Source organism: Dermacentor silvarum, chromosome 10, assembly GCF_013339745.2.
Source record: "Dermacentor silvarum isolate Dsil-2018 chromosome 10, BIME_Dsil_1.4, whole genome shotgun sequence".
NCBI classification, from domain to species: domain Eukaryota; kingdom Metazoa; phylum Arthropoda; class Arachnida; order Ixodida; family Ixodidae; genus Dermacentor; species Dermacentor silvarum.
The window spans coordinates 153,018,304-153,033,150 of record NC_051163.1 but is presented as its reverse complement, the minus strand read 5'-3'; the positions used below and the strand labels follow the sequence as shown (position 1 = coordinate 153,033,150).

General features: G+C 48.0%; 1 protein-coding gene across 2 annotated transcripts in view; it reads right to left on the bottom strand.

The window, feature by feature from the left end:
* Positions 1-4,423: 4,423 nt before the first annotated feature.
* The window catches only part of LOC119431085 (PC-esterase domain-containing protein 1A-like), a 30,503-nt gene continuing 20,079 nt past the window's right edge, over positions 4,424-14,847 (bottom strand). For both annotated transcript variants that reach the window (XM_037698543.2, XM_049657035.1), the window contains one exon: positions 4,424-4,805. In XM_037698543.2, the coding sequence (XP_037554471.1) occupies positions 4,587-4,805 (219 nt within the window). In that variant the 3' untranslated portion in view covers positions 4,424-4,586. The remainder of the gene's footprint in view (positions 4,806-14,847) is intronic.

Below are 14,847 nucleotides of genomic sequence, written 5' to 3'. Positions count from 1 at the left end.
GCGATGGTGTCTTGCGTCGCTGGCATTTCTCACACGCAGCTACGTATCTTCGAACGGAGCGAGCAAGCCCTGGCCAAAAGAAGCGTCGGCGAATCTGGTCGTAGGTACGTGACACACCGAGGTGACCGGCAGTGGGAGGTTGTGAAGTTCGTGGAGAACAGCCGAGCGAAGGTGTTTAGGGATCACAAGGAGTAATGCTGGGCCGTCGGGGTGAACATTGTGGCGGTAGAGTACGTCGTCTTGAAGTGTGAATAAGCGAAGGGAACTGTCGGCAAGTGACGATTTCAGGCGGTCAATGATGATACGCAAGGACGGGTCACGGCGCTGCTCGTCGGCGACATGGACCAGTGGAAAAACAGAGAGAACGCAGGCGTCGGTGTCAGGCTCAGACGTAGAGGTCGGGTCTGCAAGTGGGTAGCGAGAGAGGCAATCTGCGTCCTGGTGTTGGCGTCCCGACTTGTACATCACTGTGTAGGGATATTCTTGTAGTCGGAGGGCCCAACGACCGAGCCGGCCAGTATGATTCTTGAGCGACAAAAGCCAACACAGCGCATGATGATCTGCGATTACTGAGAAGGGCTTGCCATATAAATATGGGCGGAACTTTGAAACAGCGCAGACAAGAGCAAGACATTCGTGCTCGGTAATCGAATAGTTGCGCTCTGCAGTTGTCAGGAGCCGGCTAGCGTAGGCTATAACGCGGTCATGTCCGTGTTGGCGTTGCGCTAAGACGGCGCTGATCCCATAACCACTGGCATCGGTTCGGACCTCTGTATGTGCGGACGGGTCAAAGTGGGCCAAGATCGGCGGATTGGTCAGAATCGTGATAAGGCGTGAAAATGCGGCAGCCTGAGGGGAACCCCACTGTAAAAGGCACGTCTTTCTTCAGAAATTCAGTGAGTGGTCGAGCAATTGCCGCGAAATCTTTCACGAACCGTCTGAAATATGAACACAGCCCCACAAAACTCCGGACGTCTTTGACAGACTGAGGTACAGGAAAAGCCGTTACTGCTCGAACCTTCTCTGGGTCGGGTTGTACTCCAGAAGCATCGACGAGATGGCCGAGCACTGTAATCTGTCGGCGCCCGAAGTGGCACTTCGATGAGTTTAATTGGAGCCCAGCCTTGCGGAAGACGTCAAGGATAGCTACGACGTGCCCAAGGTGCGTCTCAAATGCAAGAGAAAACACAACGTCGTCGTCGAGGTAACAAAGGCAAGTTGACCATTTGAAACCTTGAAGCAGAGTCTATAACCCGTTTTAACGTGGCGTGGGAATCACAAACTGAACGGCATAACCTTAAATTGGTAGAGGCCAGCTGGAGTGACGAATGCGGTCTTTTCTTGGGCTTGCTCATCGACGGAAATCTGCCAATAACCAGATCGAAGGTCAATGGACGAAAAGTATTTGGCACCGTGAAGACAATCAAGAGCGTCGTCAATTCGTGGTAAAGGGTAAACTTCCTTTTTAGTGATTCGGTTTAGGTGGCGGTAATCAACGCAGAAACGCCACGTGCCATCTTTCTTTTTGACGAGCACGACCGGCGATGCCCAAGGACTCGACGAGGGCTCAACAATGCCTTTGGTGAGCATCTTGTTTACTTCCTGGTGAATAACTTGCCGCTCTGCCGTGGACACGTGATACGGTCAGCGGTGAATGGGAACAGCATCACCAGTGTTTATCCGATGCTTAACAAGGGACGTCTGACCAAGTGGGCGATTGTCAGTGTCAAATATGTCGCGGTAGGAAAGCAAAAGGCGATATAGGGTGGCTGCTTGGTCAGGGCCAAGGTCCGGAGCGACCATGGGACGTAATGGGCCGTCGAGGTTCAAGGCATCTTGCGGGTAATCAGGAGGATCTGGAGACGCGTCGGCTGCAAAAGCAGTGACATGGTCGTCCGTCACTGACCAGAGCGTGGCCACCGCTATGCCTTCAGGTAACACTTGCTTCCTCAAGCTAAAATTGATAACGGGGAGAGACATCCAATTAGCGGCAAAGGTAACGACGGAGTGTGGCACAGAGACGTCACGCGCCAGGAGGACGTCACGAATAGGTGCAACGACATAGTCGCCATCAGGCACGGTTGCCGTAGAGGCCAATTCAACGAAGGTTAGGGCTTTTGGAGGTAACCGAACAAACGCTGTAGTGCAGAGGGTGTTCGGTTGTTCGGGGCGAACGTCGGAAAGAAGAGGAAGCTCGAGGCACAGCATACTGGTGGTGGAACAGTCGATGAGGGCAGAATGCGTCGTCAGAAAGTCAAGCCCGAAGATTAGGTCATGAAGGCAACTGGTCAGCACGGTGAACAGGACTGGAACTTGGCAATTCCTACGCGAGCAGTGCACATACCACTGACGGCAACAGTGGCGCCATTGGCGACGTGTATGGCTCGAGTGATGGCAGGCGTAAGAACCTTTTTGAGGCGACGACATAGGTTAGCGCTCATTATGGACACTTGGGCTCCAGTATCAATCAATGCCTTGAACGGAACACCATCTACGTCTACTTCAATTAGGTTCGCGTTCGTGAGGAGCATCAACGGAGCACCATCTACGTCTACTTCAATTAGGTTTGCGTTCGTGAGGAGCGTCAACGGAGGATTTCGACAGGACTAACCTGATGTAGCACTACCTCCAAGAGCTGCAAGGCCTAGATTTCTGTCCGGCGGTTTGGCAAGGAAAAGCGGCGAGGTTGGGGTGACGGGGAGAGACGGCGTTGAGGCGACGGCAATCGCCCGGAGGAGCGGCTGTCAGGAGCATCAGAAGTAGGGTACGGACGGCGAGGTGAGGAACGGCGAGCGTCGGCGTATGGGCGAGGAGCAGTGAATGAGCTCCAGTACAGCGGCATCCAGGTGGTGCAGCAGTGGCGGGATACGTGACCAACTCGGTGGCAGCGGAAGCAGATCGGTTTGTCTGGGGTTCGCCATTCAGCAGGATTGCATGGTCTGGGAGCAAAATACTGGTCATTAAAGGTTGTGGACATAGGAATGGGTGCCGAATCAGATTGGGAGACAGAGCAGGCGGTAGGGATGCCAAGGTTTGCAATTTCTTGCCGCACAAGTGCTTGTATAACGGAAATAGTAGGGGCTGCTGGGTCAAAGGTACCGTCGAGGGGTCGTGGATGAAGGGAGGCCGGACTCGCCGCTTCAATCTCACGACGAATGATACACGTGATAACGTTCTCTTGAAATGATTGTGTGGCAGGAAGAGCGGAGCAAGAGGACGTGGCAGGGGTGTTTGGGAGCCGGGAAAACTGTGGGACAATGCGGCGGCTTTTAGCTACCTCGAAGCGGCGGCATTCTTTGACGATGGCGTCAACAGTAGAAACGTCGTTATAGACGAGCAAATTGAAGGCGTCGTCCGCGATGGCTTATAGGATATGGCCCACCTTGTCAACTTCGGTCATGTGCTTGTCGACTTTCCGGCAAAGCGCGAGCACTTCCTGTATGTAGGAGACATACGATTCTGTCGACGACTGGACACGGGTAGCAAGCTCTTTTCGCGCAGCCTGTTGGCGACCTGACAGGTTGCCAAATAGGTTGCGAAGCCTCTCTTTGAAAGTGTCCCAGCTGGATAGCCCAACCTCATGGGTGCGAAACCAGACACGCTGTGTCCCGTCCAGATAAAAGATCACATAAGCAAGCATGATGGTAGGGTGCCAGTGGTGGCTTCGGCTAACACGCTCATACATGCTGAGCCAGTCGTCGATGTCAACGCCATTTTGGGCGGAGAATGTCCCAGGATCACGGAGACTAGGAAACATAACGTACGTTGTGATTGATGCCGCAGGTGTAGGTGGCGACGGGGTGTTTCCATCGGAAGCCATGGCTGAGAAGACGATGGTGCGGCCGCTTCGGAGCTCCGTGGCGAGGACGGGGAACGTTCCACCTCCACCACAATGTTACGCGAAAGACGAGTCAGCAAGACGAGAAACTATTTACAAGTTGTATTTACAACAGCGGTTGCAGCGCTGACCGGTTAAATTCACAGCGCGAGCCCAGCTTGTTCTTTGTCTTGTCTCGAGTGATTGCGCCCGCGCGCCTCGTTCAAACAATCAAATACCACACGCGTGTAGCAATATACGAAATAAACCCATAACATTGCATTGTATGTAGAAGTTTTCAGCATCATATCTCAAAGAGTACAGATTCCAAAGAACTTTTTTTTTCTCAAAGACCCACTCCTTCCCATATTCATGCCTCCTGTGCTGCAAGCTGTTAAGAAATTCCTCAATTTACCACAAAACATGCCAGCCAGCTACGTGCACCATATATGCTTGAAACCCTCCGCCCTTGAGAACAAGTGGAAGGGTCAGACGCTGGCGCCCTTGGCAGTCGGTGTGCGAAACGCAGCAGCCGAGTGACATTCCTGACATTGGAAAGAGTAGTAGAAGAGGCCCTGGCTTGGGCAGGGCATGCAACTCTGTGTACACTGTAATTGGGGCTTTTTATTTAGGAAAATGGGCATCAATAAAACAACCAAGGCACAACACGATGCTTATTCCCAATCATTTATACATAAACGTTCATATTTAAATTCTTTGGCATGTCCTATTGCATTGTATCCTGAAACGAATTCCTGAACTCGTTTCGCTAGAAGCCATTGCTTTGGCCATTAGGCTCAGGCTGGCCCTGGTTGTTCCATGGTCCTGGTCCCTGAGGTTGGAAACCAGGCTGCCACGGATCTTGCCACCTTCCGTTTTGACGTGGGACGCGAAAGGGATGATGCCCATTGAAGCGTCTGGCCCTCCAGTTGCCCCTGCGTGCCTTCGGTCGCTCGGATGGTGGGACCTCGGTGGCGTTCTTGATCACCTGCACAGAAGCCAGTGACAAAGTTGGAACTGTTGGTGACAGATAAGCCTACTCTGATGGGTCCAGCGGATGCCTTGGCAAGCGCCGAGAGTGAAGCAAAAAACGTTGAAATTGTGGTGGCGCTGCCGTCGCCTTATTCTGAATCTGCGGCCAATAAACAAACGTTGGCTCCGGCCGTTTCGGCAGCGCTCATTGGCTGAGGCGAGCTCACGGGCCAAGTAGCTGTAGGCTGCTCGACGCACCGTCATTGTTGCGTTGTTTGAATTCTTTCGGCCGCTATTTTTCCATTTTATTTACAATAAATCGATGAGGTATAATATCAGTGTTGCCGCCACTGAGTCCGCCTGTAAAAGCTCCATGCAGCTGAGCTAGGGTCTCCAACGCGGCAAGTGTCCGGCCGGTGGGCGGGGCCGCTCATTCGGGAGAAAGCGACAGTAGTGCCACCAACCTTTCATTAAAAAAAAAAGCTTCAGTGAGGAGCCTGTGTTGGACCCACTCCCCCAATCTAGCACACTCTGACTCAAGGCCTTTCAGGTGCCACTTAATCCTGTCTATTGAAAACTTACTTTCAACAGATTTCTTGCATCTTCAGAATTGCAAGGTCTACAGCTGAGATTAAGAATTCTCAATTCTGTCGTGAGTTTTGTCAAGTTTACAAAATGTGGATTCCGCGCGAAAACTAACTACAGGAACATCAACAATGTGAACATCAACTATTCCGTGTATTGAAAAGCTTGAAAAAAAAAAATCACTTATCCAGCTGGTTGAAAGTTATGCCTGTGCAAGACATTGTGAAAAACAATGAAAAAGTGAACCTGCTAGATACTGACACTGAGCACAGACACCCAGCTCACTCATTTAACTGAAGCATTTTGCATATGTTATCCAAAATTGCAGCACAATTCCAATCATAAGTTTTTCTACATATATGCGACACATTTTAAATATCATTACTTTCGTCAGTGCTTTTGCTGTTGATGCACTATCTTGGTGTACACAATTGTGTGCACAGCGTCTGAAGGGGACATACACAGCAAAGGGCTCCAATTTTTGTTCTTTTCATCACCTGAACGTTTTGCACCTGTAGTTGGTGCAAAGAGAGCAGATTGGAGTGTTGAAAGTTGTATACCCACGTGCTCTCGATGTGTTGCAAAAATCTTATCTTATTGCTTTGTTGCAACAAAAACAAAGCCTCAGAAAGTTCAATAACATCTGAAAAAATAATATTATTATTACTTTGCAATAAAGTTGCGAGCATGACCAGGCAAGAAAGCTGAAGCTTGCAGATTGAGGGCAACTTGGCCACCTCATACACAGGGCAGCTTCATAGCAGCTGATTGAAAGCATGCATTTTACTCAATGCAGTTAGCAAAATCTGACCCAACTCTATTGGAAAGAACACTAATCGACGTGCCAGACCTCAGAAGACTTCTGCAGTTCTGTCGGGGCAATACCTACTTCATATTCCAGAAGAACATCTCCAAGCAGGTCCATGGAACAACGATGGGTGCTTCGATTTCAGTCACTAGAGTCTCGCGCCCTCTCCAGCTTCACACCACGTCCAAGGATCTTCCTTTGGTACGTGGATGAATGCTTCACCACGATCAAGAAAATGGCTTTGAGGGCATTTCTTTTGAATCTCAATAGCATAGAACCGGCCATACAGTTCAAGACGAGGAAGAAGCCGACGGCCGTCTGCCTTTTCTAGACACCTTAGTAAACTGCGACAGTAACAGAATGTCGTTCAGCGTATTCAGGAAGGACATGCACACCGGCATGTACCTCAACTTCAGCTCCGTGCACCCGGCCTGTCAAGAAAAGTCAGTGGTCGCCTCCCTTGTACGCCGTGCAGAAGACCTCTGCTACTCAACCCTGGAGGACCGAGCAGCTGATCTGGCTACTACGTGACGTGACCTATCGTCTTCGGGCTACCCCAGTTCGTTTATCTGAACTATCGAAAATCGCTTAGCTGATACAGCGCGACAACAGCCCCAGCGACACGAGAAAAGGATTCCAATACCATACGTCCTCAGCATAAGCGAAGTCGATGTCACACATGTCCCTACGCGCAAGCTCAGACACGCAATGGTGACTGTGAAAGACAAGTTTGTGAAAGAGAAGTTCCCGGGGGTCTTGTACAGGATTCCTTGCGCTGGTTGTGAACACGTGTACATCGGTTGAAACGGGCGATTTCGGAAAAAGACTAAAACAACACAACTATGATGTCAACAACAAGCACGTGGCAACAAACGCGCTGGCTGAGCACGCAGTGACCACGGGCCATGGCATTGACTGGGATAATGCGAAGATAATTGGAAAAGAAGAGAACAAGACGGTAAGGCTTTACCTAGAATCCCTTCATATCCAAACGACAACAGACACGCTTAATCGCAACTCAGACAATCTGCCCCCGATATACACCCGATGCTCACGTCACATCAAGAAGCGTATATAAACAACCTTCACTTTAAGTTCCCTTCATTGTGAACAAGGCTCCCGTAGCGGGGCTGAAACTTCTTTTTTGTTTTAAACGATTGGTCGGTGCTCGATATTTCCTGCCATTAAAAAAGTTAAATTATGGGGTCTTACATGCCAAAACCACAATCTGATTATGAGGCACGCCGTAGTGGGGGACTCCGGCAATTTGGACCACCTGGGGTTCTTTAACATGCACCTAAATCTAAGTACGCGGGTGTTTTCGCATTTCACTCCCATCGAAACGTGGCCGCCGTGGCCGGGATTCGATCCCGCAACCTCGTGCTCAGCAGCCCAACACCATAGCCACTGAGCAACCACGGTGCCCTAGCAAAAATTCTAATAGAAGTTTGTATTAGTCTAATACAGTTTTGTATTAGCTGTATTAGTTTTGTATTAGACTAATAGAAATTTATTAGAAGTTTGTATTGGTCTAATACAGTTTTGTATTAGTTGTATCAGTTTTGTATTAGACCAATAGAAATTTCTATTAGTCGTACTGATTTACCTATAAGACCAATAGGCCCTGTATTAGTCTTATGCAAACAGTGTTGCGTGTCTACTAGTATCTCTGTTAGACTAATAGTCTTACTATTGGTCTTATGCAGATTGTTGCTGGTCTGATACAACATGTATTGCTGGATTCCACAGCTCGTGTTTGCTGGTGAAAGTTGATGAAAAAAATGACTAGCGGACCCCTTGCTTGCATGGAGAGGTGTTTCTATTTAATCATTGAATAATTAAAAATCAGGCCTGCTGTACAAATGTGCAGCAGACTGCGTTCGCACGTTTGCATTAGTTTCAGCGCACTAAGCTAGTGAAACTGGCCATCTCTCGGCGACATACACAAAAGCGACGTGCGCCAACATGGTCTTGCCAATTTTGCTTCACTGAACCTCGTCGCGATTAGTCGTTGAGGAAACAGCTAGTGTTTACAGCACAGCGAATACTTCCCCATGAAAAAAAAAAGACAAAAAAAAAAACCGAATTACCAGCTGTAATCTGCAAGGCAGAATCGCGCTGCCCGGTCAGCTTACGAACGACGGTGCAATAGTACAGAACACCCATGGCAATAGCAGCAACCATATTTGTTTGCGGCTGAAGTTTTGTTAGTGTCGTATTTTTTGTTGAAGTGCGCAAAAAGTAAATGTAAAAACTTTTAACCTAAATTACTGACTTGATACCGCATATAAAAGGCCGTAATATTTATTGACATCAAAGAGCAGTATCGCAGAGAAGGGAACACGGCGGTTGGGAAGGGTATAAAACTGCGACCGTAGTCAGCCGTAGTTGCGCACAGCACGTGTGCAATGGCGGCCGCCATGTCAAGGCGAGGCGTGCGTGTTAGTGAATGAACGATGTGTTTTTAAGGAACCCGTGGTGTTAGCGCCTGCGCAATCTCATTCGTGCAGTAATATAATTGGATAGTTTTATCTATGGATGCTGTTAATACTTCAAAACAACGCAAGGCAACTGTTTTACCCCTGTCCTTCGCGGCTTTGTGGATCTATCAGCGTGCATCGATGTGCAGCGTTTTCCCCGGCGCCGATTTGCCATTTCGAGGTAATTATACTTCTTATTTATGCCTCTGTAGTACAGTATGAAGCATTTTCTTCTTTTTTTTAAAATCCTGACGGTGGACGTAAGTACAGTGCTGTCGGGCCGATAGCTGTGTGCGTTGCAGCAATAACATGCCTGTTTCCGACAACGCTGTGCAAGATTTCTGTCTAGAGTTCCTTATATTTGTCTACAGTTTCGATGGAACATACATCTTATGTTGATTTTGTGTGCTTTGTAATTGTCCTGTCACGTCAGGTAACGTCATTGTTTGTTATAAATATTTTGAGCTAGCATATATCAACTGTCCTAAAATATTGCCGAGCCGCATTTATTCTAATTTGGAAGCAAGTATTGCCAGCTTAAACGTTTCGTGGTAGAACTAGCACCCCTGCTTTCAACTGTTTCTATATGTGTGTATTTTTGTACCCAGGTTTTTTTAACCACTTCATCAAAAGGACGTCCTCTGGTGGAAGTCAACGAAAAGCTCTCTCAATCAAGATTGCTGACCTGACGAAGATCTCGAAAGAGGAATCTGTAAAAAGATATGCTGTGCTAATAAATGCTTCTAGAAATTTTACCTGTTTTTCGTTATCTGGTGCATTGGCAACATTTTCTTTCACAGCAATAGACTTATTAGACTAACACTAATAGGCCTATTAGACTAATACACTAATAGACCTACTAGACTAATACACTAATAGACCTACTAGACTAATAGGCCTATTAGACTAATACACCAATGTCTATTAGACTAATACACTAATAGACCTAATAGACTGTATTAGTGTCAATAACCTAATAGGCTATTAGTTTTTGTATTAGAATTTTTGCTAGGGGTAGCTCACTTTAACAGCTGCCGAACTGAATATCTGACAGTGCGGCCACTTTAACTCAATAGACTTCATGACTGCCTAAACTGCAGTGATTTACTTTGTACCTGTCTGTCAACGTGTAGCTCTCCGTTTTGTAATGCGAGATTTTCAGGGCAATGCAGGTTCAAATAGCGCATTCTTCTTAAAACCGTGATGTAAAGCTGGTGCATGAAACACACGGGCAACGAATTGGCATGCCGCCGAGCTGCCAGATGCTTGGCACGGCTCGGCTACAGTGGTTCGACTTTAGTGCGAAATCTAGGCAACGCAATTTCCCGTGCAATCATGGAGGACTTGTTCAAATATCCCGCCAGCTGTGCCGTCGGGCACGTTGCAAGCGTCTGCCGCCAGAGGCACTGGCCGCACCCCCCAAACATGTGATTGGTTTGATGCTATCGTTCATCATGTTTGAAGCAACAACCTCCTCAGTCGTTCCTTCTGCGCAATGGATTTTTTCAGTGGGTTTAGTGTGCTTTTTACGCTGGCACAGTGAGCACATTTCATGTGTGAAAGGACAAGATGCCGGAGCACCTTGTTGGGGAAAAGCTGAGGAAAAAGACCTACCATTGACATCGGTTTGCAGCATGTAGAATGCAAAAGTAAAATGCGGGGTAGCTTGAACTAAAGGCGCAAGGCTAAAGACACAGCGGAGCTGATTGGTTCCTAGCTGGTCGTGGCTATACAAAGTGATGCTAAGTTATCCAAAGTAATGCCAAGTGATGCTAAGTTATACGAACTGTATAAGCATTTCCTCGTGGTCCGTGGCATCGGGAACGCCTTGCGAAGCACTTGCAGTCCGAGCACGAAAGCTATCCAAAAGCTATGTACAGTGTACAGGCAGCAGACGGAACGCCAGGATGACATCACAGTGAATGTGCAGTAGTGTACAGCTGGTGGGAGCTCCACGACACCGTGTCTGTGTCGGGCGAAGTGAGCGTGGACCTGCGCGAGCGGTTACCAGGCAACACGAGGTGACATCGCTACTGCTTCGGCGCATGCGTAGCTAGGCGAGGTTGGGCGCAGCTGTGGCTTGGTTGTTGCTATGCAACGGCGCAGTTTTCTGCGGACTTCGAATGTTTCTCCTCCAGCTTTAACAGCGAAGCTGTTGAAACTGCTGTACAGCTATATCTTTCAGTACATACATCTTGCATAGGACAAGGCAAGATGTATGCACTGAAAGATACGCAAGGTAATGATCAGCAATTTCAATAACATAGTAAAAGCAGTGGAAGAATTCTATGCTGACCTGTACAGTACCCAGAGCAGCCAAGCTACCCTCATTCGAAGTAGTGATTAACAGGATGCAGAGGCTCCTATAAGGAGGGATGAAGTTAGAAGGGCCTTGAAAGACATGACCAGGGGAAAAGCTGCTAGAGAAGATAGAATAATAGTCGATTTAATCAAAGTTGGAGGGGATATCATGCTTGAAAAGCTTGCGGCTCTTTATACGCAATGCTTCACGACTTCAAGTGTACCAGAAAGCTGGAAGAACGCAACATTGTACTTATCCATAAGAAGGGAGACGTTAAATAATTGAAAAATTATAGACCCATCAGCTTGCTCTCAGTATTGTATAAAATATTCACCAAGGTAATTTCCAATATAATCAGGGCAACACTTGACTTCAGCCACCAAGACAACAGGCTGGCTTCAGGAAGGGATATTCTAAGATGAATCATATCCATGTCATCAATCAGGTAATTGAGACATATGCAAAGTACAATCAACCTCTCTAAATGGCTTTCATAGATTATGAAAAGGCATTTGATTCAGTAGAGATACCAGCAGTCATAGAGGCATCGCATAACCGAGGAGTACAGGAGGCATACGTGAATATCTTGGCAAATATCTACAAGGATTACACAGTAACCTTAGTTCTCCACAAGAAAAGTAAAAAGATACCTATCAAGAAAGGGGTCCCAGGCAAGGAGACACAATCTCTTCAATGCTATTCACTGCATGTGTAGAAGAAGTATTCAAGGTCTTAAGACTGGGAAGGCTTAGGAGTGGGGATCAACGGCGAATATTGCAGCAACCTGCCGTTTGCAGACGACATTCTCCTATTCAGCAACAATGGGGACAAACTACAACATATTATTGAGAACCTTAACGGAGAAAGTGTAAGAGTGGGCTTGAAGATTATTATGCAGAAAACAAAGATAATGTTCAATAGCCTGGCAGGATTCAGGATCGCCAGTCAGCTTCTAGAGTCTATAAAGGAGTACGTTTATCTAGGTCAATTACTCACAGGGGACCCTGATCATGTGAAAGAGTTTTACAGAAGAATAAAATTGGGTTGAAGTGCATACGGCAGGCATTGCCAAATCCTGACATTAAGAGACAGGAAGAGAGCGGTGTGGATCAGAGAGCAAACGGGGATAGCCGATATTCTAGCTGACATTAAGCGGAAGAAATGGAGCTGGATAGGCCATGTAATGCATACGATGGATAACCGGTGGACCATTAGAGTTACAGAATGGATACCAAGAGAAGAGAAGCTTAGTTGTGGATGGCAGAAAACTATAGGTGGAGTGTTGAAGCTAGGAAATTTGCAGGCGCAAGTTGGAATCAGCTAGCGCAAGACAGGGGTAATTGGAGATCGCAAGGAGAGGCCTTCGTCCTGCCGTGGACATAAATATAGGCTGATAATGATGATGATAACAGTTATACGGCTGCAAATGTTCCGAGGTGTCATGTACAGGAATCGACATATTCGTACATCCAAGAGGCATTGGTGCTCCGGCTCAAAAAAGTGTGGTCTCAAAACCTTCCTGTCAGCGGTTCCCTCCTGCTCGAAAGCATAAGGACTTTGCAGCAATTGGTGGCTGTCAAGATTTAAGACCTGCAACAGCAGCAAACACATGCTGTGGAGGATTGGCAGCATGGGCAACTTCTACAGTCTCTGGCAAACTACCGTATTTATTTGAATATAAGGCAAGGTTCTTTTCTCAGAATTTTCTGCCTCGAAGTCACCCCCCGCCTTAACACTTTGAAGGTTTTTGCCGTATCTGTACGGCGGCGGTTTTCTGTCCCGCAAGGTCTTTGCCGTACGGGTACGGTTTCGATCCTCCGTTTGAAATTTCGCGCCATAATGACGATGCATGCTTACCGGGAGGTGCTGCCACCTTTTAGGACTTACAAGAAGCGTTTGACATTTGTGCTACTTTCTTGCGGAGATAAACAGAACTGATTTCTAGTTTCAGCGCGTGCGTCGCGCAGACTGCGGCAACACCCCTCTCGCTGTTTCGGTTTCGCCGCGTGATCGCAACAGAGGCGCGCGAAACATTTGAAGGGGCGGCGGAAGTTGATTTCTACCTTTATTGGCGCTGCTCTTAGCTTGTTTATCACCGTCGCTCACGAGGTATTCTCGCTCTCTGCGGCAATGCGCTTTCGGTTCCACCGCGTGATCGCAATGGAGGCGCGCGAAACGTGAGTTTTCTCTCCGTCGGCACTGTCTTGCAATGGCGCTGAAGTTGATTTCTATCTTGATTGGCGCTGTCTTAGCTTGTTTATCAGCGCCGCGTGATCGCAACGGAGGCGCGCCAGACGTGAGTTTTCTCTCTGTCGGCACTCTCTTGCAGGGGCGGTGGAAGTTGATTTCTATCTTGATTGGCGCTCTTAGCTTGTTTATCAGCGTCGATCACGAGGTATTCTCGCTCTCTGCGGCAACGCGCTTACGCGGTTTCAGTTCTGCCGAATGATCGCAACGGAGGCGCGCGAAATGTGAGTTTTCTCTTTGTCGGCACTCTCTTGCAGATGCTGCGGAAGCTGATTTCTACCTTGATTGGCGCTGCTCTTTGATTGGCGCTACCTTGATTTGCGCGATAAGGCGCTGTGCGTAGAACCGTGTTTCAAGGAATACCCCACTGAAATATTGTTACGCGCTATGCCGAGCATGGAAGAATGCGCCAAAAAGGCGGTGAAGACGACGATCGGGGCAGCGCTCGTGTTGTTGTTCTGCCATCTTGCCTGCAGCCGTCTCTCTTTGTATATATCGTGTAAATATAATTTTCCTATCCCTTTTGCTACTCACATCCCCGTGGCAATATTATGGAACATTTGGAGTTCTGAGTGATGCCGACATCAAAATACTGTTTCTAATTTTTTTTCACTATTTATTCCCGACTTTATACATTTTGTACATTCAATATCCACAATAAACTAATTTGACCCCATCTGGGAAAGTTTTTTCAAAATAATTCGACCTTCAAAGGGTTAAAGCGACTTTTGCCTTTAGGTGTGGCTTCACAGCAGTGCGCGCTGTGATGCCGTGAAGCCACACCTAAAGGCAAAAGTCACTTATGGTGATGCCGTGAAGCCACACTATAAGGAGAAATGCATGCTGCCCTGAAGCCGCACCGAAAGGCAAAATTCTCATATAAGCCGCACTACGCGTGTTGAAGCTCCCTTCCGTGCGCAGGCAATGCTGCCAATGTGGGACAGAGTGGCGCCGAGGACCATGCTCGCAACAGCCTCTTTGCGGAGACTTTAGGGTAGGATGGATGGATGGATGGATGGATGGAAAAACTTTATTTTGGTCCATTGGGTCGTGCTAGTTTCCTAGCCCAAAGCGGGCCGCTCCCACGTTGGGACCGAAAGGTCTAGCCTATCGGCCACTTCGCGGGCCAGTTGGACTGCCCATAGCTGTTCATCTAATATGAGACTGCATAGAGCTGCGTCCCACCGCTCTTCAGTTGTCCTTGTCGCTGCGTAACGCGGAGCAGCGCCAGAGCATATGACTTAGATCTATGGTGCCGTTACATTTATCGCATGTCGTAGGAGTAGAGATCTCCGGATAGATCTTGCTGATTAATAAAGGGTTCGGATAAGTTCTTGTTTGTAAGAGGCTTAGCGTAATGGCCTGAGCTCTATTTAGTTTACTGTGTGGAGGGGGGAAGACCCTGCGTTGTAGGTAGAAGTGCTTGGTTAGCTCGTTTTACGTAAAGTACAACGAGCTCGTTTAGAGTAGGATGGTGCAGCGAATAGCCTCCCCTTCCGCAGATTCTGGGACATTGACAGCAATGTTGCAACATGTCCCAACTTAACTGATGATGGCATTGTTGGTGCTATTGCATCGCACCCATCGCTGGGAGCATACGATGAGTAGGAGGATGGCAACAAGGCAGCTGTGCCGT